This window comes from Hyperolius riggenbachi, chromosome 4, assembly GCF_040937935.1.
Source record: "Hyperolius riggenbachi isolate aHypRig1 chromosome 4, aHypRig1.pri, whole genome shotgun sequence".
In the NCBI taxonomy this organism is placed as follows: Eukaryota; Metazoa; Chordata; class Amphibia; order Anura; family Hyperoliidae; genus Hyperolius; species Hyperolius riggenbachi.
This window is the reverse complement of record NC_090649.1, coordinates 142378677-142404830: the sequence shown is the minus strand read 5'-3', so window position 1 is coordinate 142404830 and position 26154 is coordinate 142378677. Positions and strand designations below refer to the sequence as shown.

At 41.3% G+C, this 26154-nt stretch overlaps 1 protein-coding gene across 1 annotated transcript in view; it reads right to left on the bottom strand.

The window, feature by feature from the left end:
• Positions 1–2721: 2721 nt before the first annotated feature.
• Positions 2722–26154, bottom strand: part of LOC137570539 (ceruloplasmin-like) — a 63426-nt gene continuing 39993 nt past the window's right edge. Inside the window, exons 12-19 of the mRNA XM_068279233.1 lie at positions 25858–26065; positions 24657–24796; positions 21662–21790; positions 12879–12982; positions 10583–10802; positions 6673–6812; positions 4497–4653; positions 2722–2896 (exon numbers count right to left, since the gene is read on the bottom strand). Of these exons, the coding sequence (XP_068135334.1) occupies positions 2877–2896; positions 4497–4653; positions 6673–6812; positions 10583–10802; positions 12879–12982; positions 21662–21790; positions 24657–24796; positions 25858–26065 (1118 nt within the window). The 3' untranslated portion in view covers positions 2722–2876. The remainder of the gene's footprint in view (positions 2897–4496; positions 4654–6672; positions 6813–10582; positions 10803–12878; positions 12983–21661; positions 21791–24656; positions 24797–25857; positions 26066–26154) is intronic.

The window sequence follows — 26154 nt, the reverse complement described above, 5'->3', positions numbered from 1 at the left end:
TCAATGCGCAGGAACCGTTAAGAATTAGCCGCAGACAACTCAGAAGGGAGCCTGTGAGACACGGGTAATTACAACGTCACCTACTGGTTCAGAGTAAACTGCCACCACCGCGGTTACTATGGGACCGTGGGGCCCACTAACTGACTGACTAATCCTGCGAATAAAACGGTTAAACACACGATATTCTGTCTAGCCAACAACAAACAAACAGTAGCGTATCTTCAGAGACCCGGGATCATTTCTGTGTGTGCTGATAAGCAGGGTAGCGAAACAGTGAATGACTTGGGAAAAGTTGTTTATTCACACAATATAAATAATTAATATATACAGACAATTATGAAAATCAACAATTATGAAAACAGTAATAGCCAGTATGAAAAATAAAAGAAGGGAGAAAAATACTTAGTTCCTGGAAAGATGTCCTTATTGTGGGAAGAATCATAAAGTCCTTGGTTTCAAAGTCCAGAGTTCAGAGTTCAGACCAGGTGGATGCCAGCATATCCTCAAGCTGGCATCTGATGAGTGCAAGATGGTTCAGTGTGGAGGACCCTGAGTTTTTGCTCCTCTCCCATTCTTATGCCCCTGATTCAGTAGGAGGAAGTGAGGGCGGGCCCACACACCCCCTTAGAACATGAGATGAGTCCTGCCCTTGTCCTGGAGACCAGAAATCATGCCTTAACCATATATGGGCTCTATCTCACAGAACCGTACAGGTCAGGGCAGATTTACTAATATTTTCAGGTCTGCCTCGATGTACCCAGCAGTCTGATACCAAACATGAGGGGTGGGACCCCTGTGGTACCATTAGGGCACTGTTGAACTGCCTAACGGGCAGTCTTTACCTCAGAAGGTTCTGAAATGTGCTCAGAACCAACGCCAGGCAGGGCCCTACCTGCTCTGTTAGTTTGGAGGGTCTGCCAGCCTGGCAACACAGAAAATATGATACATATAGCAGTTTATGGAATATGAGAGACCCCTGGGATTTATACCAGGTCATTCCCAGGCAAAGGTTCTTTGAAGTTGGCAGCAGCAAGCCACATGTCGGCTCCCTGCTGGGAAAAGGAGTCGGAGTGTCTGAGTTCCCTCACTCTAAATTGGTTCTGTCATGGTGTTTGTCACCTTATACCTGATGGATGGGCCATCAGCACAGCTTGAAGCCAGGGACTCTCTGGGCCCAGGCTCATTAGCATATCAAAAGGGCCAACCAGCATTTGGAATGGTGCTCTCTTTGCTAAGAAAAGGACTTTAGCTGTCCCTACACACTCAACCCAGATTGTACCGTTTTGAAGCGCAATCGATGCAGGAATCGAGTGCGATCGTTCTTTTCTTCACGGGCGGTTCCAGGACGCGCCTGCGTCCCCGCAATCGTCCGTGACAAGTACTAATACAAAATACAATAATTCAGTAATCAGTATAAGTGTGAACAGTGAACAGTCAGTGTGTCCCCTAGTACACTAACTAGAAAATACAATAATCAGTAGTAATCAGATTAAGTAGAAGGAAATAGAGTGTGTGTGTGTACTGAGTGAGTGCACGCACACACACACACGCAGGAGCTAGCCTATGAACAGTGACTGAGTGTCCCTAGTAGTAAGTAGTAAGTAAGTGTACAACTAGAAATTACAATAATCAGTAGTAATCAGAAGGAAATAGAGTGTGTGTACTGACAGTGCACGCATACACACACGCAGCGCAGGAGCTAGCCTATGAACAGTGACTGAGTGTCCCTAGTAGTACGGTAAGTAGTTAGTAAGTACAACTAGAAATTACAATAATCAATAGTAATCAGAAGGAAATAGAGTGTGTGTACTGTGCACGCACACACGCAGGAGCTATGAACAAACAGTGACAGTGAGTGTCCTAGTACAGTTACTACAAAATACAATCACTCAGTAGTAAAGGACAGCAGAAACACTGGTATAATAAACTAACAGAGGACAGGAGGACAGCTGCCCACACAGGCAAGGCCCTGAGGCCTAAAGCAGTGTAAGCTTGCCTGCAGCAGCTGTGTCTGTCTCTATGTAACACACAAGCTACTAACTAAAATACAATTTCTATCTAACTAACAACAATATAGGTGTGTATAGGAGGTGTATGTGAGCAAAAACGCTAGGTAGTTGACCACAATAAAGCTCTTGCTTAGCCAAAGCACAAAGGAGCAGATCTCTCTCTGTACAAAGTCAGGCAAGGACGGAAAAACGGAACATGGCGGCCGCTATTTATAGGGTAGGGGCTGGCCAGGGTCCCCCTCTGTGATTGGCTGCCGTCAGAGGGCCTGGGAGCCCTCTGATTGGCTCTAAGGACATCAATCTGGGCTATGACGCTATTCGAGCTCGGTATTCGAGCTCGAATAGCGCTGTTTTGATCGAATAGCTCGAATAGTGAATGGGCTATTCGAGTTCACTCGACTAGCCCATTCGAATAGCTGCAGCTATTCGAGCTCGGTATTCGAGCTCGAATAGCTGAAAAAAGAGCTCGAATATTCGAGCTACTCGAATATTCGAGCTCTGCTGAGCACCACTGGTTATGGGGAATGGGGACATGGTTGTGACATATGGCAGGAGAAAATTTGTCTTACTTTTAAACAGGACCTGCAGCTATTCAGTAGTCACCATAATTGTGGGGAAAAGAACAAGTCACACGATAAACAAAAAATAATTTTATTCAACACCTTTACATTTCTCAGGCGTAATGAAACTTTTATTATATATTACACAGGCATACATGGCAATAGATGTTTTTTTTATCATGGTTGTTGAAAGGTCTGCTTTAAATTGCACTACATTGTAAACTCAAGAACTACAGCATCCTGTAAATCACTCACATTCTGTATCTTCATCTTCATTCTTCTCTTTTCAGGATTGTTTTAAGTATTTTTAATTATATGAATTCTTTTCTGTAAACGACAAAGAAACAGTTCAGTATTTATCTGTCTCAAATACAGGACTCTTTTGACCTATTTAAAGAGGACTTTTAGCGAAAAAGGGGAGAAAAAAATCAATCAATACATTGCAAAGTGGGAAGTTAAAACATAGAAAAGAAATCAAGAAATGATTGATATTCACCATGTCGTTTGTTCATGTTGTTTGATCCACAATCAGCCTACATGCAATCATCTTTACCACAGGCAGACAAGAAAAAAAAAACTAGACAGCACCAACTGCCATCATCTATAACCACGCCCACTAACATTGCAATAGGCTAAAAGGTTGTTTTTTTGTAAATGTACATATGCACAGAGGGAGATACTAGTTGCTTGGTTGGCAGTTGAAAACAGCTGATATTTCCCACAATGCAACAAGGCTCCCAGACAGGAAACAGTGTCAGGACCTAGGTCCTGACATCACACTGTGGGAGGGGTTTCACCACAATATCAGCCATGCAGACCCACCTCTCCCCTTCCCCCTCCCCCTGATGATCTGTTTGAGAAAAGGTAAAGTTTCTTATGGGAAAGGGGTATCAGCTACTGATTGGAATGAAGCTCAATCCTTGGTTACAGTTCCTCTTTACAGGAAAAGTGGTGGTGGTGGTGTGTGTGCGTGCGTGTTTGTGTGTGTGTGTGTGTGTGTGTGTGTAATGTGTGTGTGTGTGTAATGTGTGTGTAATGTGTGTGTGTGTGTGTGTGTAATGTGTGTGTGTAATGGATACAGTGTGTGTGTGTGTGTGTGTGTGTGTGTGTGTGTGTGTGTGTGTGTGTGTGTGTGTGTGTGTGTGTGTGTGTGTGTGTGTGTGTGTGTGTGTGTGTGTGTGTGTGTGTGTGTGTGTGTGTGTGTAATGGATACAGTGTGTGTGTGTGTGTGTGTGTGAGTGTGTGTGTGTGTGTGTGTGTGTGTGTGTGTGTGTGTGTGTGTGTGTGTGTGTGTGTGTGTGTGTGTGTGTGTGCGCGCGGGGGGGGGAGGGATTTGAGCTGTGGGTGCACAAACTTTGGAGACGAGTTTCACCTTTAGCATTTCAGGATTTTATGAAACTGAATTTGATCAAAGCTAGTCTTGATCAATAAGATGCAAACAATTTCTCCATGCATTCAAATTTAATGTAAATGTTGTGAAGCTTGAACTTGGGCAAGCAGTTATTCTAAATGGTCCAATTTCAAGTTGCATATCATTTACATGAAATTTGAATGCAAGGAGGAATTATATAAACTCCACCCTTGTTGGCAAAACCACCATTGCGGTTTTTGCCCAAAGCCTCACCAAAGAAATTCAGAGCTCTGTAGCCACCCCCATGTGTGTTGCCATGGTTCATCCCTAACTCTGCTGATAGGTGCCCAGTTTTGACCATGTAGGGGGGGTATAAGAGTATTGTCCATTACCCGGGGAACAGGTAAGTTATCCATCCATTAGTACGCTGATCCTAGGTTAGGGTACAAGAAGGAGTAAATATTATATTATTTGAACTTTCTATTCTAAAAATTTTTCAGGCCTTCATTTTATTCACCATAGACTGAAAGCAAAAAAAAGTCATTTTCATCTGATTATGTTAATATATCTACTCACTTTCCATAACTTGGTACATAGTAATCATCCCTGCTTCCATGTGCAGATTCACGTGGCAGTGTAAAAGCCATGTTCCGGGGCTCCTGGCAATCATGGAAACAGTTTGAAAAGATCCAGGGAAGAAATCAAACACATCAGTCTGATAGACATGTCCTTCCTAAATAATGGGATAGGTAAAAGGTTAATGGATATAAAATGTTACATACATATCCTGTACTGAGGTTTAGACTCCCATCAGCATATCTGAATAGATCATTTAAAAAGTTAATCACTTATAGCACACCTGAACTGAGAGGGATATGGAGGCTGCCATATGTATTTCCTCGTTACCAATGCCTGGCTGTCCTGCTGATCTCAGGCTGCCCCTGAAACAAGCATGCAGATAATCTAGTCAGACTCCAGTCAGAAACATTTGATCTGCAGGCTTGTTCTAGGTCTATGGCTAAAAGTATTTGAGTTAGAGAGTCAGCAGGACAGCCAGACAATCTGCATTGTTTAAACTCCTAAGCGGTATGCCCGACACTGTGTCCTGGGTCCTATAGAGCCTTCCCATTCCTATCAGGGTCCACTCGTTCCCCCGCAGGCTCCCCCATTCAAATCCCCTGTTGCGGGAGGCTTTGGAAGTCTTTGGGAGCCTGAGGGCTTGTTTACATGTGCATCACTCCCGGCGGGGCTTACGATCCCATTCATGATGCTAATGGGATTGCGGGCTGAAGCGCCCTGAAATGCAGCAAACCATGTGCGGAGATTCAGCGGTGAATCGCTGCGCATGAATGGAAACAGCAAACAGTGCAGTCGATACACTGTCTGCTGTCCTTCTGATCGTGTTTCCATAAGCGTGCATGAAAGTGCGCTATATGGAAACGAGCCCTGAGTGCTCCCGCAAATGGGTGTATTCGTACTGTGCATGCGTGAGTGCACAAGAATGCGTGCATCAAATAAAGGTGCAGGGAAATAGGGGTCACAGTAACTTTGTTAGTAAAATATTGTCATTAAATACTAATATTTTACTATAAAAACATAAAATATCGATATTAAATAGCGATATTTTACTATAGCCAAACCTAACCCTACTCTCACACAGAACCCTCCCCCCACCGCCTAACCCTTTTTGCCCCCCATACCTAAAACAAACCCCCCCATCCGCAAACACTTCCTACCTAATGCCTAAAACTAACCCTCCCACACGCACAAATGACCTACCTAGTGCCTAAAACGAACCCCTCCACCCGCACAAACTACGTACCTAGTGCCTAAAACGACCCCCCACCTGCACCAACTACCTACCTAATCCCTAAAACGAACCCCTATCAGCACAAACTACCTAACTAACATTGCAACCCCCCCCCCCCCCCAACAGCCATGGTGCGGTGCGATGATTGCACCGCACAAAAGAGTAGAAAAAAAGTTAGATATGCGCTGCAGAATAGCGGCATTTGGGCGCCCAATATATAGCGGGTGCCCAAATTTCCGCTCTGGTGCCCAAAGACCACTATTTTGTATTGGCGTCTGTGGCGGCACCCATTTAGTCCACTTGCCATATGCGCTCTTTTTCCCTGCTCCAGTGGCTGTGTTCCTGCAGGAAGAGGATCTAGGCTGTGGATTTTTAGAGGGTCTCGTAGAAGATGTGAGAAGACTCTGGAGGATTCCCTTTTTATAAGTCAGCATCTAATGTTTTGGGTTTTGCCTCAGGTTCATTTATGTACATAGTGGAGCTGTCATCTCTGACTCTGCTAAGAAAAGAAGCATTAATATGGATTTGCATCCAGCTTAAAAACCATAGGCAAACTTTTCTCATGAAATATCTCTCCTTATCTTCTTATCTCATGAATTATCTCTCCGTATCTGACCTATCTAATGAATTATCTCTCCTTCTGCATATTAACGTTTAACCTGAGTTTTCTCCCTGGAGATAATTGTTCATCTTATCTACAAAATAATTTTTCAGGACCTGGCAACTGAAAAAGTATTAAAAAGTAAGCAAAGAAGTACTAAACATATTTTGAGAATTGTTTTTTTTGCTTGGTGGCGGCTTAACAAGTATTTCATCAGTAAGGTTTTGTAAACATTAAATGTTGGTATTATTTAGTGTATTAGTTCAATCTGATAACGCATTGCTCCAGAATGCAGGATTCCAAAAATCAGAGTATTTTAATAAAGTATCCCTGTAATTTACCTTATAGATCAAACTATGTGCATGGAAATGGACTGTGTGTATGTCGAATTGACTCCCAAAAGCAAAGATGTGCCAGGCTATAAAATCTCCAACATACATTGTCAATCCTTGTAAGTTGGCGTACATCTTTCCATTGATACCTGAAAGAAAGGCCTCATTAGAGAAACATATTAGTCATCAAAAAGAAACATTTCCAGTAAAAACTCAGCCCCAAGGCCAAGCACTCTTTACACTTACTGTATTTCTTTAAAGAGAAAACTTGTCAACATAACAAGCATTCCAAACAATTACGGTAATCAAAGAATAATAATAAAGGACTGTATCTTGATATCAAATCTTAGTTCTGTCCTATGTAATGTCATTATATAAAATATGGATAAAGAAACCTTCAAGCACTTATACACAATTTCATCATTGTTTTTCACCTATTTAACCACTTCACCACTGAGGGGTTTTACCCCTTGAGCACCAGAGCAATTTTCACCTTTCAGCGCTCCTTCCATTCATTCATCTATAACTTTATCATTACTTATCACAATGAAATGAACTATATCTTGGTTTTTTTCGCCACCAATTACGCTTTCTTTAGGTGGGACTTTGGCCTCAATTCACTAAGATTATCTCCTGTCTTTAATAACTCTTCTAGAGTTGTTACCATGGTGATAAGGCATGTAGTATTCAGGAAACATTTTACCTCAGGCAAACCTAAAGTTAACTCTTCTGTCTTTTAAGAGACTCCGTAACAAAAATTGCATCCTGTTTTTTATCATCCTACATGTTCCAAAAGCTATTCTAATGTGTTCTGGCTAACTGCAGCACTTTCTACTATGACAGTCTCTGTAATAAATCAATGTATCTTTCCCCTGTCAGACTTGTCGGCCTGTGTCTGGAAGGCTGCCAAGTTCTTCAGTGTTGTGGTTCTGCTATGAACTCACCCTTTCTGGCCCCTCTATGCACACTGCCTGTGTGTTATTTAGATAAGAGAGAAGAGAGAAGCTGCTCTAATCAGCTGGATAAATCGTCCTCTGAGCTGGCTGGGCTTTCACATACTGAGGAATTACAAACAAGGGCAAAGCTGTTTGCAGGAAGAAAAGAGCAGCCTGAAACTTCAGTGCATGGGGGAAAGAAACACACAAATGATCTCTTGAGATTCAAAAGGAATGCTGTATACAGCCTGCTTATGTATGGATGTATTTTCTATGTGTGGACATACTGTACATCAACCTACTTCCTGTTTTGGTGGCCATTTTGTTTGTTTACAAACAAACTTTTTAAAACTGTTTTTAACCACTTTTAATGCGGCGAGGAGCAGCGAAATTGTGACAGAGGGTAATAGGAGATGTCCCCTAACGCACTGGTATGTTTACTTTTGAGCGATTTTAAAGAGACTCTGTAACAAAAATGTCATCCTTTTTTCTACCATCCTACAAGTTCCTAAACCTATTCTAATGTGCTCTGGCTTACTGCAGCACTTTCTACTATTACCGTCTCTGTAATAAATTAATGTATCTTTCCCCTGTCGGACTTGTCGCCCTGTGTCTGGAAGGCTGCCAACTCTTCCGTGCTGATCTGTTATGCACACCCCTCTCCAGACCGCTCTTTGCACAATCCTGTGTGTGTGTTATTTACATAAGCCAGCAGCGTCTCTGCTCTCTTATCAGTGAAAAGAGAGCTGGATAAAAATCCTCCTCTGTAGGCTGTGAAAGGAGCTGGGCTGACACATACTGAGGAATTACAGACAGGGCAGAGCTTTCTGCAGGAAGAAACGATCAGCCTGGCTGTCACTATTCAGTGCATGAGAGCTGCAGGGGACAGAAGGTAAACACACAAATGATCTCTTGAGATATAAAAGGAAGGCTGTATACAGCCTGCTTGTGTATAGATGTATTTTCTATGTGTGGACATACCTTACATCAACCTACTTCCTGTTTTGGTGGCCATTTTGTTTGTTTATAAACACACTTTTTAAAACTGTTTTTGACTACTTTTAATGCGGCGGGGAGCGGAGAAATTGTGACAGAGGGGAATAGGAGATGTCCCCTAACGCACTGGTATGTTTACTTTGGTGTGATTTTAACAATACAGATTCTCTTTAACAATACAGATTCTCTTTAAGTTAACTCTTCAATCCTTAAAATAACTCCAGAGTTAAAGACAGGCTGTTAATTAACTGCATGTGAAAATATCTACAGAGGAGGTAAATTAACTACAGAGGAGGTAAATTAACTACAGAGGAGGTAAATTAACTACAGAGGAGGTAACTTAAGGAATGAAGAGTTAAGATAAGTTTTCTCTTGCCTTATTATCTCCAGCATGATCTTAGTGAATTGAGGCCATTATGCCAAGAATTATTTTATTCTAAATGTGTTTTAATGGGAAAATAGGAAAAAATGTGGGAAAAAAATCATTATTTTTCAGTTTTCGGCCATTATAGTTTTTAAATAATGCATGCTACTGTAATTAAAGCCCATGAAATGTATTTGCCCATTTGTCCCGGTTATAAAACCGTTTAAATTATGTCCCTATCACAATGTTTGGTGCCAATATTTTATTTGGAAATAAAGGTGCATGTTTTTCATTTTTGCGTCCATCCCTAATTACAAGCCCATAGTTTATAAAGTAAGAGTGTTATACCCTCTTGACATAAATATTTAAAAAGTTCAGTCCCTAAAGTAACTATTTATGTGTTTTTTTATTGTAAATTTTTTTTATTTTTTTTATTACAAAAAAAAAGAATAGCTGGGGAGTGTAGGAGGTAATGAGTTAATTTTTAGTGTAAAACTATTGTATTTATGTATGAAAAATGCTTTAGGGTGTAGTTTTACTATTTGGCCACAAGATGGCCACAGTAACTTTTTGTTTATGCGACCTGCAAGCGTACAGGAAGTACGCTTGCAGGAAGTGTTAGGAGGCTGGGAAACTGTTTTTTTCTCACAATGATCGCTGCTTCTCATAGAAGCAGCTGATCATTGCGGGGGCTTAGATCAACAAACGGGAATGTTTTTTCCCATTCATTGATCTCCGGGCGAGCGGGTGGCGGCGTGCACAAGAGCGGGAGCGCGCGCGAGCGGGAGCGCGGGCGGGAGCCCAAGAGGTACGGATATCTCCGTCCCTGGGGGTGAAAGGATGGAAAAAGGGATGGAGATATCCGTACCGCTGGGGGTAAAGTGTTAAAGTAAATGCAATGGTGTGTTACATAATGATAAAATAAAAACCCTGTGCCTGGAGTTTAGGTTGTTGGTATAATGTATACCTTAGGTTTGAGCTAAATGCATACTTTCGACTTTCCGTGCCAAAACTATGGTTCATGATGAATGTGCAGCTGCGTAACTACAAATCATGGGGCCCCCCACGGAAAGTTTGATGGGGCCCACCAATATGTACACCCTTTCCCTTGCCTCCCCTTGGTGACTTTCACGGCCTGGGGGCCCATCTTTCAAGGGCCCTAAACCAAGTGTGGACATCGTAATCTTCACATCCACAACAAGTGTAGTCACAAAAACCACTGAACTGAAGGACGGAGTCCTCCATTGAATAAATTAGTAGTTAAAGCCCCCTTACAGCTTTGAGCCCCTCTGGATTAATAGGGGTAACACCACTGCAAATGAGTTTTTAGGTGCCCCCTGACTTCTATGGCCTTCTTTGTAGCAATCCATCCGTTTGGAATGATGTCCCACAGTGCTTACTGTTCCCCAATTCCTATTGTGCTGCGTGTGCATCTGCCCATCCCCTCTCCATACAACAGTGTATGCTACCCTCCTATTTTGATCAATTTAACTCAGTAGTTGCCATTCAGAAGCAAGGTTTGGACTATCGAATAATTGCATTTGAATATGTTTTAAGTAGTGTATGAGTCAGCTCTGAATTACCACATACTGCACTATATAAGGCACCGCCACACAATACGTACTGGACATCAAATTGCTTGTATAAAAATCAGGATCTCGTTTGTCCACTTCAACCGGGTACATGGAGTATCTTTGAATATTCTCCTCCAGATACCACGATTCATTCTCATTGAGGATCATAAAAAGCAGAGCGTATCTTGTCACTGGTGCTATGGATGCTTGTTGTGGAAAATATGACTCCCTGCAGATCACAATAGGGCCAACCAGTCCACTGTTAATATCCTAAAAAAATAAATAAATACAGTCAGTTCAGCCATTGCTGAGCCCTATGCCCAAAACTTCAGTAGTGAAAGGATTGTCCTCTGTGACTCATGTTGCCTCAGCAGCAGAGATTGTTTTTGTCTGTAAAGAAGCCCCTAAATGTGCTGATATGAGATAAATCACTTGTACTGTATTAAGGCTGTTTCCACGCAGTATCTTGCAAGATGCACGCCGGCGCAGCTGTAATGCAAGGCGTATCCTCTAGCCATGCAGCATGCCATCTGATTTTGCAATGGGACAGCAGCCTATTGATTTCAACAGGTTGTGTTGAAATCGCATCTGGGGAAAAGCTGTTTCCGAATCGCATCAGGGGAAAAGCTGCAAATTTGCAGCAGTGGAAAGGGGCCCCAACACCTGGGCAGGATTTCAGACACTGGCCACATAGCTCTGTCTCCCTGAGTCCATACCAATGTACATCATCTTCTACAAATACTAAGGGCTCTTTCACACCAGAGCCCTTTACTGCGTTGTAAAGCAAAGGCAGTTCTTCGTGTTAACCAAGCTAAAATGAAAGTCCATAGAATTTCATTTTACCTTTCACACCCGACGCTGCGGTTTGGTGCATTACGGTTCCGATGCACCCGGGAGCGTCGATCCGACAGGAGCCGGCGTTTTCCATCGGGTTCAATTAATGGCTACTGCCGCTGATTGCGTCGCACCGCAGATTCCCGACGGCACGCCGCAGGGCATATAACACGTGCAGGAAACGGCTCCAGCACGCGATGATAGATGTGAAGGAGGCCTAATGGAGTATGTGTATGTACTTTTAAGAGTCTGATTTACTAGTTATGCTATGGTGGTGTAGTGGTTAGCGCTTTCGCCTTGCAACGCTGGGTCCTCAGATTAAATCCCAGTCAACATCTGCAAGGAGTTTGTATGTTCTCCCTGTGTCTGTGTGTGTTTCCTCCGGGTACTCAGGTTTCCTCCCACATCCCAAAAACATGCAGATCAGTTAATTAGCTTCCCCCTAAATTAGCCCTAGACTACAATACATACATAGACATAGGACAATAGCAGGGGTTAGATTGCGAGCCCCTCAGAGGGACAGTTAAGTGACAAGACAATATAATCTGTACTGTGTTGCGGAAAATGTCAGTGCTATATAAACACCAAAATAATAATAATAATATAAGCCACAGCATTATGTGATCACAGCAAATCAGGGATTTACAAAAATATCACTTGATCATGATTCTGTTTTCTAAATTCTAACTAACATTTCTTGTACTGATCAGTCTAATCCACCATGGTTTCTCTTCAGAACGAAGCAGTCTACTGAGCACTGCTATAGACCTCTGTGACTTGTGATCCCTCAGGTAGTATTTGCAGTAAAGTATGTAATAAATTATTCAGAACATCCACTTTTACAGTAACTTTCCTGGTGTCCGCATGAGAAACACTTCATATAGCTATATATTGCTAAATATTGAATTTAGCTACGCCCTCCCAGGAACGTGTAGCCTAGGCTAAATAGTTATGCAGAATTCTCCCTTACAGTGTATTCTGGGAGACCAGCTATATTTTGTACTGGACTCTCAGAAACCAAACATTCCGCAGATATCACCTGACAGGACTAAAGATGTGACTACCCACAATAAGTTTCAGAATATAAATCAAGGTGAGGAAAGATTTTACAATGGGCAAACACTGACTAAGGGCCTTTTTCCACTAGCCTGCGATTTGCGATTTGCTTCTGATCGCAAATCGCAAGGTACATTAAACTAATGGAAACTGCAGCAGCAATTTCCATTAGTGCGATCCGATTGCGATGCGATTTTGGTCAAAGCGCAATCGTTGTCCTGCCGCGTTTTGTATGCGATTGAGCTGTACTATAATGAGTATAGTAGCTCAATCGCAATCGCATGGTGGAAATTGAAATTGCATTTCATAGTGGAAAAGAGGCCTAAATAATCTATAAAGGAATATTGAAGAAAAAAAAGCACTTTTATTCATTATGCTATTTTCTCCACAGTTCCTCTTTAAAGATGGTTTAATGGTCAATCCCTTTTATATAATACTTATAAGGATGAAGCTCACCTTTACTTGGTTAACATCAGAGTAGTAAGCCCATGTTAAACAGTCTTCATTGACGTTAGGTCCAGACCGTTTTGAAACATACCAAACATAGGTTTGTGTTTGACCTGGGAAAATGTTGATATTCAGAGGGGATGAAAAAAAGTATGTAAAAAAGGTAAATAAAAATCTATAAACTGCTATACAGTATAGTGAAGAATAATTTATTAAAACAGAACCAAATGTCTGATGGGTTTTGTATATTTACTATTTTGACAATAGACTACCCAGCAAGCTCATGGTGAACCAGAACTCCTAGGAGTGTGTAGGGCTACAAAGGTCCAAAAAGCTCTCCTACTAAAATTCTATACAAAACAAGTTTGCTTTCTTAAAACAAACGGTATTTGCGATTATTCAAGTTTGAGTGAGCATTTGATGTCTCCCACAGTGCCTCACTGCGGAATATGCAAATCATCCTTTGTTGGCCCTGTACGTTAGCCACACCTCCAGAACTGCTTGAATGCAATGATGTGTCAGCTTGTTAGTTGTAGAGTCACAATAATCCCACATGCATACAGACTGATTGGTTAATCTTCATCAGTGCATGGCATGGATTAATGTGGCTCTATGGGGTAGGATTTGAAACACCCACTTATGGATTACCCAGCATGCTTATGGTGAACCACAACTCACTATTTTGACAATTAAAGCAAGCCTAAAGGCCCTGGTAAGAGAGTCAATATGAGATGGAAAATGTCATAATCAAAGGTTCATTAGAATGAAAACTAATATTAGTAAACCAGTAGAAGTAATAAGGCAAAGTGGAACTTAAAGAGGAACTCCAGTGAACATTTTACTGTTGGCAGGTGATGTAGCTGCTGCATGGTTTTTGGCAGTTGGAAACAGCTATTTCTCACAAAAGTTCGAACTTTTCTTGTGAGAGGGGTTACTTGTGGGAGGGGTTTCACCACAATATCAGTCATACAGCGCCCCCTGATGATCCTTTTGTGAAAAGGAATAGATTTCTCATGTAAAAGTGGGTATCAGCTACTGATTGAGATAAAGTTCAATTTTTGGTCGGAGTTTGTCTTTAAGGTGGCCACTCACTAGTAGATTGGTGGGAGATTGGGAGAACGTTTTTTCCTGATATCAATTTTTCCCTGTTCTGTCACTTTGCAACTGGTTTTCAACATATGTACCTGACCTGTAGAGGGTGGACCCCTGTATCAAAAAGAAGGAGGGCAAGAAGTATGGACCCCCACAGCCATGGGCTCGCCTGCCAATGCACTGCAGTGGTTGCCCTCCCTAAAGTTACACCTCTAGACAGGAAACTATCTGCATGCATGTTCTCCCTGTGCTTGACTGTCCCACATTCCAAAAATATATTGGTAATTTAATTGACTCCGCCCCCCACCCAGAAAACTGGCCTATGACAGGGACAATAATAGACTACAACTATAGTATTAGATTGTGAGCTCCTCTGTGAGACAGTCAGTGACTTGGCTATGGACTTTGGAAAGCACTGCAGACGTTGTCAGTGCCATGTAAATACATATTATAATGCATTGTAATACTGGTGAAGTGTGTTTGAGTGGCTCTCAATATCCTGGGCATGGTACTTGACCCCAAGAAACAGAATGGACTGTATTATCAAAGTGGTTCCCTGTACTGCAAATCTGGAATGGTTATGTAACTGCAACTCAGTGTTCAGCATTGTGGGCAGAGGATGCAGAGAAATGACTTTGCTAAGGCATCTCCAGCGCTTCATTATCGCACAGTCTCTAGAGACACATCATGACTGGCGCTCTGACAAGCAATGGTCTTATGTAGTGCTGCAGAATACCCAAATAGCTCATGGTGACTCAGAACCGTTAGGTTCTAAAAGACTAAGGGCTTGATTCACAAAGCGGTGCTAACCTACTTAGCACGTCTAAAGTCTTTAGACGTGCTAACCAGGGTGCTAAGTAGGTTAGCACCGGATTTCTCAATTGATTAACCTACTTAGCACCCTGGTTAGCACGTCTAAAGACTTTAGACGTGCTAAGTAGGTTAGCACCGTTTTGTGAATCAAGCCCTAAGGACTAAAAGAGACCACAAAGTAACACTGAATATAATTTTGCCTTCTTAAAACAGGTTTTTATGATAATTCAACTTTTAAGGGTACCTGAGGTGACTATATTTATAATGGCTATATTTATACTTACCTGGAAATTATCCAGCCCCATGAGGTACGTGGGCTCCCTCCCTGTCCTCACCAGCCACTCCATTGTCTTCTATTCTCCTATGGTAATCTGGCCAGTTGCAGCAGTCATGCTCTTCTGTGCATGCATGGCCTGGCCACGTGCACCTCTGCCGCGCTACAGGTGATACAGGCACGGCCAGATTAGGGGATTTGAAGACAATGGAACGGCCGGAGAGAACGTCAAGTGAGCCCACCCAGCTCACGGGGCTAGAGGAAGCCCCAGGTAAGTATAAATATAGCCATTATCATCATTTTAGGTTACCTTTAAGAGAGGAACTCTGGTTTCCTATGAAGCATTACTCTCCAGTATTTATCATCTCTTGACCTGAAAGCCTGGCACACATTGAGAACCACTGGTGTATAGTGAGGCCATAGCTTATCCATTTTATAGGGCCTCATCAATCCAACATGCATACAGCCTGTTTCAGATTTTTCTGGACCTCATCAGTGCATAGCAGGGATTGGTGTGGCTCTATGGGATAGGACTTGGACCAGTACTACAGAATAACTAGGAAGCTCATGGTGACCCTGAACTACTATGAAGGGACTGAAAGAGATTGAAAAGCAGAGATGCTCATCAAGACCTTGTGATCACGGCTAACCTGTGAGCATCAGCCAATTTGAGCAATCACGGGCTCGAAATCAGCAATCACGGATTGCGGTTTCTAATGCATCCGTAATTTCATGCGCATTCGACCCGTAATCACGGCTTACAGCCATGATCAGGAGTCGGAATCTGTGATTACTTTAATGGTCAATAGCAAAGCCCCCATACGTGAGCCCAATACTGACCTTATAGGTTTTGAGAAAAATTATTTTAAAGTTCTCGTGCAGAGTGTGGGAAAAGTTTCCCTTTCCACCGACTTAAGTGGTTAATAGCAAAGCTCCAATACGTGCTAGAAGCACCAAATTTACAGTGTATGTTAAGTAGGACAGTGGGGACAAGAGGAAAAACATTTTTTCAAAAAGACTTTATAGTTTTTGAGAAAATCGATTTTACATTTCTCATGCAGAGTGTGGGAAAAGTTTCCCTGGCTGCAAACTTTAGCGGTTAATAGCAAAGCCCCCATAAATGCTAGAAGCAACAAATTTGCAGGGCATGTTAAGCAGAACAGTGGAAACAAGAAGAAAAAGTTATTCAAAAAGAATTCATCATTTTTGAGAAAATCGATTTTTTCACCTTCAAGGGTTTTTAACCAGTTCACCCCCAAGGGTTTTTATCCTAACGGACCAGAGCAATTTTCAGTTGTCAGCGCTCCTCCCTTTTATTCCCTAATAACTTTATTACTACTTATCACAAGAAAATGATCTATACCTCGTTTTTTTCGCCACCAATTAGGCTTTCTGTGGATAGTACATTTTGCTAAGAATTTTTTTATTCTAAATGCATTTTAATGAGAAAAACAGAAAAAAAATAAAAAAAATCATTATTTCTCAGTGTTCAGCCTTTATAGTTTTAAAATTAAACATTCTCCTGTGGATAAAACAAACACATTTTATTTGCCCAGTGGTCCCGATAATTAAACCGTTTAGATTATGTCCCTACCACAATGTATGGCGACAGTATATTATTTTGAAATATAAGTGGTTATTTTTCTGTTTGTTCTGGCCATAATTACAAGCCCCTATGTAATAAATTAAAATTAATTTTCCCCCATAAAATATAGAATAAAAAAAGCTGAGTCCCTAAGGCAACTATTTATTTTTTTTTTTAAGCTGATTTTTTTTTTTACAAGTGTTTTTTTTGGGGGGGAGGGTTGGAAGTGTAATTTTATTAATGATGTGTATATACTTGAAAATGTATGTATTTTGTAGATGTAATATACTTTTTGGCCACAAGATGGCGCTAGTGAACACTCATAGGACGTGTTCACTTTTTTTTTTTTTTTTTTTTACACACTTTATTAAACTGTTACATTTCCTGTTTATGTGAATGGACGTAGCCGCTGTTCGCGGTCACATCCATTCACTCCAGGCACTGCGATTGGGTAGAGGACTGTTCAGTCCTCTTCCCCAATCGCCCAGCACAGGATCCCGACGGTAATGGCGGCGGTAGCGGCGGACACACGGCGGTAGCAGCGGCGGGAATGCGCGACGTATTAAAACGTCATGTTGCTGTTAATAGCGGTAAGCATGACGTTTTAATACGTTAGGATGGCGGTAAATGGTTAAAAATAATTAACATGTATTTCATATTTCTATGGGAAGGTGTATAATAAGGTATTTGGATGTGGTTTTACTTTTTGGCCACAAGATGGAGATATAGAGTCAGTGTGTTCTAAAAATAGAAACAGAACCATCTGTTTATATTTGTTTGTATTTGTGTACACACAGGGACGTAGATACTCGTGCTGGGAGAGGTGAAAAGGTTAAAGCTCTCGTGTGTGTGTGTGTGAGAGTGTGGGAAAAGTTTCCCTGTCCGCTGAATTTAACGGTTAATAGCAAAGCCCTTGTACGTGCCAGAAACACCAAATTTGCAGAGTATGTTAATTTGAACAGTAGGGACACGAAGAAAAATAGAAAAGAAAATATTTTTTTCAAAAAGACCTTATAGCTTTTGAGAAAATTGATTTTAAAATTCTCATGCAGAGTGTGGGAAAAGTTTACTTGGCTGCCAAATTTAGCAGTTGATAGCAAAGCCCCATACATGCTAGAAACACCAACTTTGCAGTGTATGTTAAGCAGAACAGTGGAAACAGGAGGAAACATATTTTTTGAAAAAAGACCTTATAGTTTTTGAGAAAATGAATTTTAAAGTTCTCATGCAGAGTGTGGGAAAAGCTTCCCTGGCCACCGACCTTAGCGGTTAATAGCAAAGCCCCTGTACATGCTAGAAACACCAAATTTGCAGCATATGTTAAGTAGAACAGTAGAAACAAGAGGGATTTTTTTTTCAAAAAGACCTTATAGCTTTTGACAAAATCGATTTTAAATTTACAATAGGAAAAAAGTATACATTTATACGTGGTAAATAACAGATAATGTAGCAACCTAACGGTAGTTTAAATTTAAATAGGTCAAAACAAAGAGCAATGAATTTCATGATGGGGATTTCAGGGGGTCTGTACGCAGACCCTCTGGAAACCCATGGTATGGGGGGGGGGGCTCCGGGGGAGAGGGGCAGCTAAGCCTCCCCCTTTTCCCCAGGAGCCCTTGTCCAATCCATGGACAAGGGTCTCTTCCCCACCTCCGGAGCCCCAGGAAAATGTGGAGCGGCTGACGCATTGGGGGGGGGGGGGGATTCATGGTGGCATGTGGGAGTCCCATTTAAGATGGGGGCCCCCAGATGAATGTCCCCCTCCCAGGAGAAATGGGTATAGCGGTACATAGTACCTCTTACCCATTTCCACAAAGGGTTACGTGAAAAAAAAACACAACGCTGAAAAAAAAGTATTTTATTATTCTAAATTAACCAGAAATACTTATCTGTACCATTAATGCAAAATGTTTCCAAAGGCAATATCCTCGGGAATGGTCCCACGCCAATATCCTGTAATCTTGCAATCTTCTGTTACATCTTGATTGAAGATCTCCACGCACCTACCGCAACACACTGCCATTAGCTGTGCAGCTCTAGCTATATTCTGTATAGCTAGAGCAAAAGCAACTTTAAATTCTGGCTCCAAGGCTCCCCATTTGTCTGTTAACAGCAATGGGGATCAGGAGGATCCCCATTGGTCTGTTAATAGATAGACCAATGGGAAGCCTTGGAGCTAAAATTTAAAGAAGCTTTTTGGTGTTTCTAGCACATGGGGGTTTTGCAATTAACCGTTAAAAAAGTAGTCACGGATTCCGACTCGTGATCTCGGATTTATTGCGCCGTTCCAAATTGAAACCGCATTCGAATTCAGAACTTCAGAACTTTGATTTATATCTGTAATCATGATCACGGCAATCCGGAAGTGGGTGGAGCCGTGAACGAAACTAGTCGAATCCGGAATTGGGTGCATCTGAGCAACACTGTTGAAAAGCCCTTTTCGTAAAAAGTAACACTGAGTATAATTTTGCTGCTTTTTGTTATTATTCAGCTTTAAGTGAGCAACGTGTATTAATCCAGCACAGTGTGGGTTAGCACTCTAGTCTTGCAGGTCTGGGCTCCCAGTTTGAATCCCAGTCAGGGCACTATCTGCACGGAGTTTTTATGTTATCCCCGTGTCTGCATGAGTTTCCTTCGAAACACTCCTTTTTCTTCGGGTTTCCTTCTACATATAAAAAACATACAGATAAGTGGATTGGCTTCCCCCCTAAAACAACATTGGCCCCAAACTATGTTGGACAAATGATTGCGGTAGTGATTAGATTTTGGGCCCCCAAATACATACAGATAAGTTTATTGGCCTATTACCTAATTTGGCCATAGACTATGATGCACATATGACACAGGAGCGTGAAACGGTCGTCAGGCCTGTTGCCCCACCTACACCACCCCACAGGCTTCCGGGATCGGGTTTGTGACTATCCATGGTGAAACGTAAACTGTAAGCCATTTCATCCATTAAAAAGCATATTGTAAGCAGCTTTTGCCTTTTCTCCACACCACACATATAACTATGATAGAGAGTAGATTGTGAGCTCCTCTGAGGGACAGTTAAAGGGAACCTAAACTGAGAAGGATATGGATTTTTCTTTTTAAAATAATACCAGTTGACTGACTCTCCTTCTGATCCTGTGTCTCTAATACTTTTAGCCACAGCCCCTCAACAAGCATACAGATCAGGTGCTTTGACTGAAGTCAGACTGGATTAGCTGCATAGTGAGTAGTAGGTGTCAAAACTCCGTCTGGAAAAAGACACAGGAGACAAAAAGCGGGAGCCCAATGGTAAGGTACATCAAGATAAAAGGGGTAATGTGGAAAGTAAGAAACTACTCACAAAGGTGGGTTGCAGAGGGGCAACTGACCGCAGGAAGCAGGTGGAGACAATGAACCCCGAATACACTCGGGGAGGTCACTGGGGACCTGGATGCGGTTGCTCTCCTTGGAAAAAGAAATGGGACAGGTATCCACAGTGGTAAAAACCACGTTTGGTCTGTCGCCACCCCTCAAATGGGTAACGTATGGGGTATAGAATGCACTATTAGGTTGTAAAGCGTGCTATAAATAAATATTTTGTTCTTACAAAGATTTGTCGCTATTGAGGTAAGTCACCTCACGTTTTGGTAATTTTTAAACTGCTTTTAAATGATTTTATCAACCACCAGGGTGCCTCTTTACAACCTAAAAGTGGATTAGCTGCATGCTTGTTTTAGGTGTGTGATTCAGCCACCACAGCAGCCAAAGAGATCAGCAGGACTGCCAGGCAACTGGTATTGTTTAAAAGGAAACATCCAAATCCCTCTCAGTTTAGGTTCCCTTTAAGTGACAAGACAATATACTCTGTACAGTGCTGCAGAAGATGTCAGCACCAGTGATGAGCGAAAATGCAAAAATTCTTTTCGCCGAAAAAAGCACTAATTTCTTTTCAACAGGCGAATTTCCGTTAGAATATTTTTGCGTTAATTTTCGAATAATGTCCGTTATTTTCGCGTTAACTTTGTAGTTCATCGCATACGTATTTCTGCGTAGTCGTAGTACCGCTATGCGAAGCTTCGCCCACTACGCGTAGTTGACGTATGTATTGCGAAGTCAACTACGGGTGCGGTAACTGCGTCTATTGCGGATCATTGCACATGCGCAGAAATATTATTGCCCTTCTATACGTATACAATTCCGCATTGGAAGGTGGAATGTATATTAGTTCACCCATGTGCATATTTTGCGGATTATTGCAGAAATTTTTCCGCATAAGGGCATAAGCGTCCGCATATAGTGAAGTTTCTGTAATTTTCACTGCTGGTCGAAAAGGGCCATAAAAGATGATTTGCATATTCAGGAGCGATGCATCATGGGAAACCAGATTTGCTCACAAATACCTTCTGTTTGAAGAAGGCAAAATGTATTTAAGGTAGTCCTTCTGGAGTATTGATTTTTCCTTTAATCATAAAATGGTCACAAACAAGCACCTGGAAATGAGAGAAATGACTGGAGCATGATGTTCTTTATGCCTTCATACTCTGTTGAGTCTCTTTTCTGACACATATTGTTTATATATTTATCAAAATTAATGTGATTAGGATTTAAAGGGAGTCTGAAGCAAAATTAAAAACAAAATACAGATACTTACCTAAAGAGAGGGAAGGCTACCGTTGTCCTTACAATCCCCCATTAGCAGTCTATGACCAATTGGTCATAGACTGCTCTTTTCTGTTTTGGCTGGGTTTCAGAAATCTTCAGATGCACTCGGGCTTCTGAAAACAGGCAGCTCTGTACTGCGCATGCTTCAGCGTCCTCTCTTGTGCACTCGCTTGTCAGACAGTACACAGCCTGTCTTCGTGAGCACTTGGGTTCTCGAAGACTTCCAAAGTCTCCTGCGGTGGGAGATTTGAACGGAGAAGCCTGCAGGGGAATGAGGGGACTGTGAGGAGAACGGGAAGGATCTATAGGATCCAGAGCCTTCCCTCTCCTTAGGTAAGTATCTTTTTTTTTTGTTTTTAATTACGCTTCAGATTTACTTTAACATGAACTTACCAGGTTCTGCTGGTTTTGTCTCGTTGTCGGCTGGAAGCAAACCATGTGCATAGATGGAGTAGGTTCTGTTTGCTTTGTTCAGAAATAGAACTTTAATTTTATCTCCAACATTTGCAAATATGAAAGGCCCTGCAACAAATAAGTTTGTTTTTACTTTACTGTCACTTTACTGACAGAAAATAATTACTTACTAGTTAGTCAGAAGACTTGCAGATGCTCTTTAGGTATATCTTTTCTCTTAGGAAAAAATATAGGAGAAAAAGTGAATTGCATATGAGCCGTTGAGACTTATGGATTAATTCAGTAAACACAATGGCCCATATGCAATTCACTTTTTCTCCTGAGTTTTCTCCATGTTGATATTTTCACAACGTGTCAACAAAATACTTTTTAAACCACCAACCGGCAAACAAATACTAAAAATAATTTTGATAGTTCTTTTTCACTACTTTTTGGTACTTTTTCTTTTTTTTTTTTTTTTTATATATTCTTTATTTATCAAATTCATTATTATAATCAATACAATACACATTATATATTCCATATCCCATACTTCCACATCCTTTAAATAACCAAATCAACACATATTCCAAGGAAAATACATATTAGTCACCTCCCTCCCATATCCCCCCACCCCACCCCACATCCCTATAACCCCCCCCCGAATCAAGTCGTCCCCCAAAGGCAATATAACTTCCCCCCTATTCCCTCCGTGTTCCTCCTACCTACGCTTATGTTGTATCTATCCATTAAGGGCATCCCACTTTCTATTTACTATAACGTTCTTTCTTATCCCTGAAGTACCATATCCAGAGGGGGAGGAGAGGAAGGGGAGAAGAAAAAAAAAAAGAAAAAGGGAGAGGGAGAGAAAAAAAAAAAAAAAAACAATAGAAATAATAAGGGGCTCACGGGGAGGGGTGGGGGGGGAACAAAGGAGGGTATCCATTCTCACTCCTACCATTCTTCCATCTCCTTTCGTTCCTCATTCATACTTGTCTGTCCGTCCATTCAGAATCCCCCGGATGACATTAGGGGTTTTGGTACTTTTTCAATCAAAAAGTACTGAAAAATAATTTTAAATTCAAGATGAAAAAGTATCTTCTAGGAGAAAACTCAGGAGAAAAAGTTAATTGCATATGACCCAATGGACCATACAGTTTGCAATTCACTTTTTCACCTGAGTTTTCTCCTAGGAGATCATTTTTCATCTTCAATGTACAATAACTTTTTAGCACTTTGCAATGGAAAAAGTACCAAAAAATAGGTGAAAAGTACTGTCAAAATAATTTTGAGTATTTGCTTGCTTGCTGGTGGTTTAAAAGGCATTTTATTTACATGTTGTGAAAATATCACCTAGGAGAAAACTCAGGTGAAAAAGTGAATTGCATATGGGTCAAAGGCCTATAAGCAATTCACTTTTTCTAGTGAGTTTTCTCCTAAGTGATATTTTCACAACTTGTAAATAAAATGCCTTTTAAACCACCAGCAAGCAAGCAAATACTCTAAATAAATTTGGTAGTACTTTTTCGCCAACTTTTGGGTACGTTTTCAATTGTAAAGTGCTAAAAAATTAATTTAAAGAGAAGATGAAAATTATATCCTAGGAGATAACTCAGCTGAAAAAAATAATTGCATATTGGCCAAAGGCATTTTAAACCAAGCAAGAGAGAAAATACTTAAAATAGTTTTGATAGTCCTTTTCCACCTACTTTTTGGTACTTTTTCAATTGCAAAGTGCTGAAATGTTATTATAAATAGGAGATGAAAAATTATCTCTTAGGAGAAAACTCAGGAGCAAAAGGTAATTGCATATGATATGGGCCAAAGTGTTTGTGAGTATGTGAATACTTGACACTGACAACTTGGCAGTTGTTTATTTTGGCTTGCCAAATGCTAAGTGGTGGCAAAAATCTCACCCTTACACTGAAACCATGCTAAACATTCACCTTACATTTTAACTTAGTCCTATGCCCAAAACTAACATTACCCCCTAACTTATCACGTACTCTATCTTTACTCTGTACCCTATGCCTTACTAAATTTCCCCTCTAACCTAGGGCTAATAATAACTCTTCACACAAATTATGCCTCAGAGGCTAGGTTCACAGTGGGGCATTGTGATGCTGTGTAATGGCCAGTGTGGTGCCAGTACCAGTGTATTGCAGAACATCACATTGTAACACTAAAGCAATGCTACATTCACAGTGCGGCCATTGCATGAAGTGCGTTACTGCAAAATGTGTGCATTAACAGTGACATTATTGCATTCTTGCTATTACAGGCAACCCAACAACCACTGCGAACCTCGTTCCAACCTTACCCACAAGCCTAAACCTAAAATGAATTCACCACTTACCTTTAGTTAAAAATAACATGAAGCAATAGTATTTATGGACTGAAAGGTAACAATGAGCTCTAATGCTGAATACTCACCTAACGACCCAGGAAGATGGATCACAGCAACGTCCCCCAACGGCAAGCATTCCCCAAGCCACCTTACGGCAGGTGGTGGGTACACACAATGTCACAGGACAGCACACGACTAATGTGAATGAGAGTTCAAACAATCGCAGCACTTTGCGTAGGAGTCATGGGTGATCTTAAAGATTCAATCCCTCATAAATGGCCATTATCGCCGCACGACGCCAAACGTTTGTGTAATCACGGGCCTGAGCCCACTTTGTGAGATCGCTGAAATGATCGCTCATCACTCATCATCAGAAACATCACCCTAAAAATCACATAGTGGGTACGGGCCTCTAGGGTCTGGTTTGATCTTATGCATCTCTTCTATTGCTGCCATTAGTCACGTCCCCATCAGATTGTGATAGTCCGAACAATTTATTTTACCACCATTTGAGCATACTATTATCAGATATGGAAAATTCCAAACACTTTCAATGAATTTTGCTTCAAATTAGGGTCAAATGGAATGCTTGCCAGTGAGGGAAAATATATAAATGCTGTGTTTTTCATATACATTTTGTTTACTTACCTAGCAAGCCCAGGTGTTGTTCTTTTTCTGTTCTCTCCTTCCGTGTTTTGAAGGTACAATCTGTATAGGCCTGATACACAACTTTCTTGTACTTAGAACCAATTGATGTTCGTGTTTTATTTAAATATACATCCCCAGGGCTTTGGGAGAAAACAGAAGAATAGATTAACAGATGCCCACCACAACCATATATCGTAAATATCACCTACTCTGATATTCCATACATGTGTAATGATGGTATCAACTTTCCAACCTGGAGGAAGTTCCTGCAGCAGCTGGTAAGTGCCAGGTGAGAAACCATAACTTAATGGAATACCTTAATGTCATTCTTAATTGAGAATCTTAATTGAGTACAATCAATAGTTTAAGTTAGGCTGAGGTGGGCGATAAAGGCCTTCTTGGGCAAGAATCAAGCATGCATCTAGTTTACGTACAGAAGCCACCGACATTGCTTGAGGCCGGTTTCACACTGGAAACCCGAAGTAGTGGTACCGTGCGTTCAGATGATCGCATTGCAACGCAACACTAAAAAGCTCTCTAGCGCTCACTTCCTGTGGCTGAAAAAGGCATGGTCGGAAGTATATTGAAAAAATATGCCTCTGCACATGCCCCTTGCAACACCGGCGTGAAAACCATTTAAGAAAAATCTGCGTCACTATAGACTTACATGACTTTCGGTCTGCTGTATGTAAGCCGACTGCCAATGCGAGGATGCCCTAGCGCCGGCCGTGTGATGTAAACATCACTTCCGGTGCATCACATTGCACCGGCATAGTATGAAAGATCCCATACTCTTTTTATTTCCTAGCGTTACCGTGCAGTAACGCAAGGCAATGAAAATGCCCCAGTGTGAAAGGGGCCTCAAGGAAACTTTTACTGAAAACAAAATTGGCCAGTTGCTTACCTGGGGCTCCTTCCAGCCTCCAGAAGTCTTCTTGGTTCCTTGCTAAGGGGGGTAGGAGGTTAAAGAGGAGCTTCAACCCAGGATTAAACTTCATCCCAATCAGCAGGAGGATAAATACAATTGTTTATCTCATCAGTTAGTTTTTGCCTCACGTTCACTTTAAGGTTCAGTTAATCTGTAATAACTATTTTTTTAAAGTAGTTTTTAAGGAGGGATATTTTATGAGATTTTAGCCCCAGAGGAATTGGCTATCACATGATTTTTCATGTTCACTGTAACTCTAGAAAATCGATTTACCTTTCATAATTGTCGGGATGCCACTGATGTTCCCAGGTTCGGTTTTCACTGTAGTCCCACTCTATTTCCTCAGCGGCAATATAATATACCACAGTGCGAGCGTACTGAAACTCTGTGGTGTCTTGTTTACCACACGGACTCACCCTGTAGTGCTGCCTCATTCCACCTCTAAAATGTTCGGCACTCAAACATTCTACATTGAAAATTCCTGAAACAAAGTAAAAACGTGTAACATGTGTACTACAGGACAAATGCTTATTTACAGGTATAGAATGCACAGAGTGTAGATTAATACAA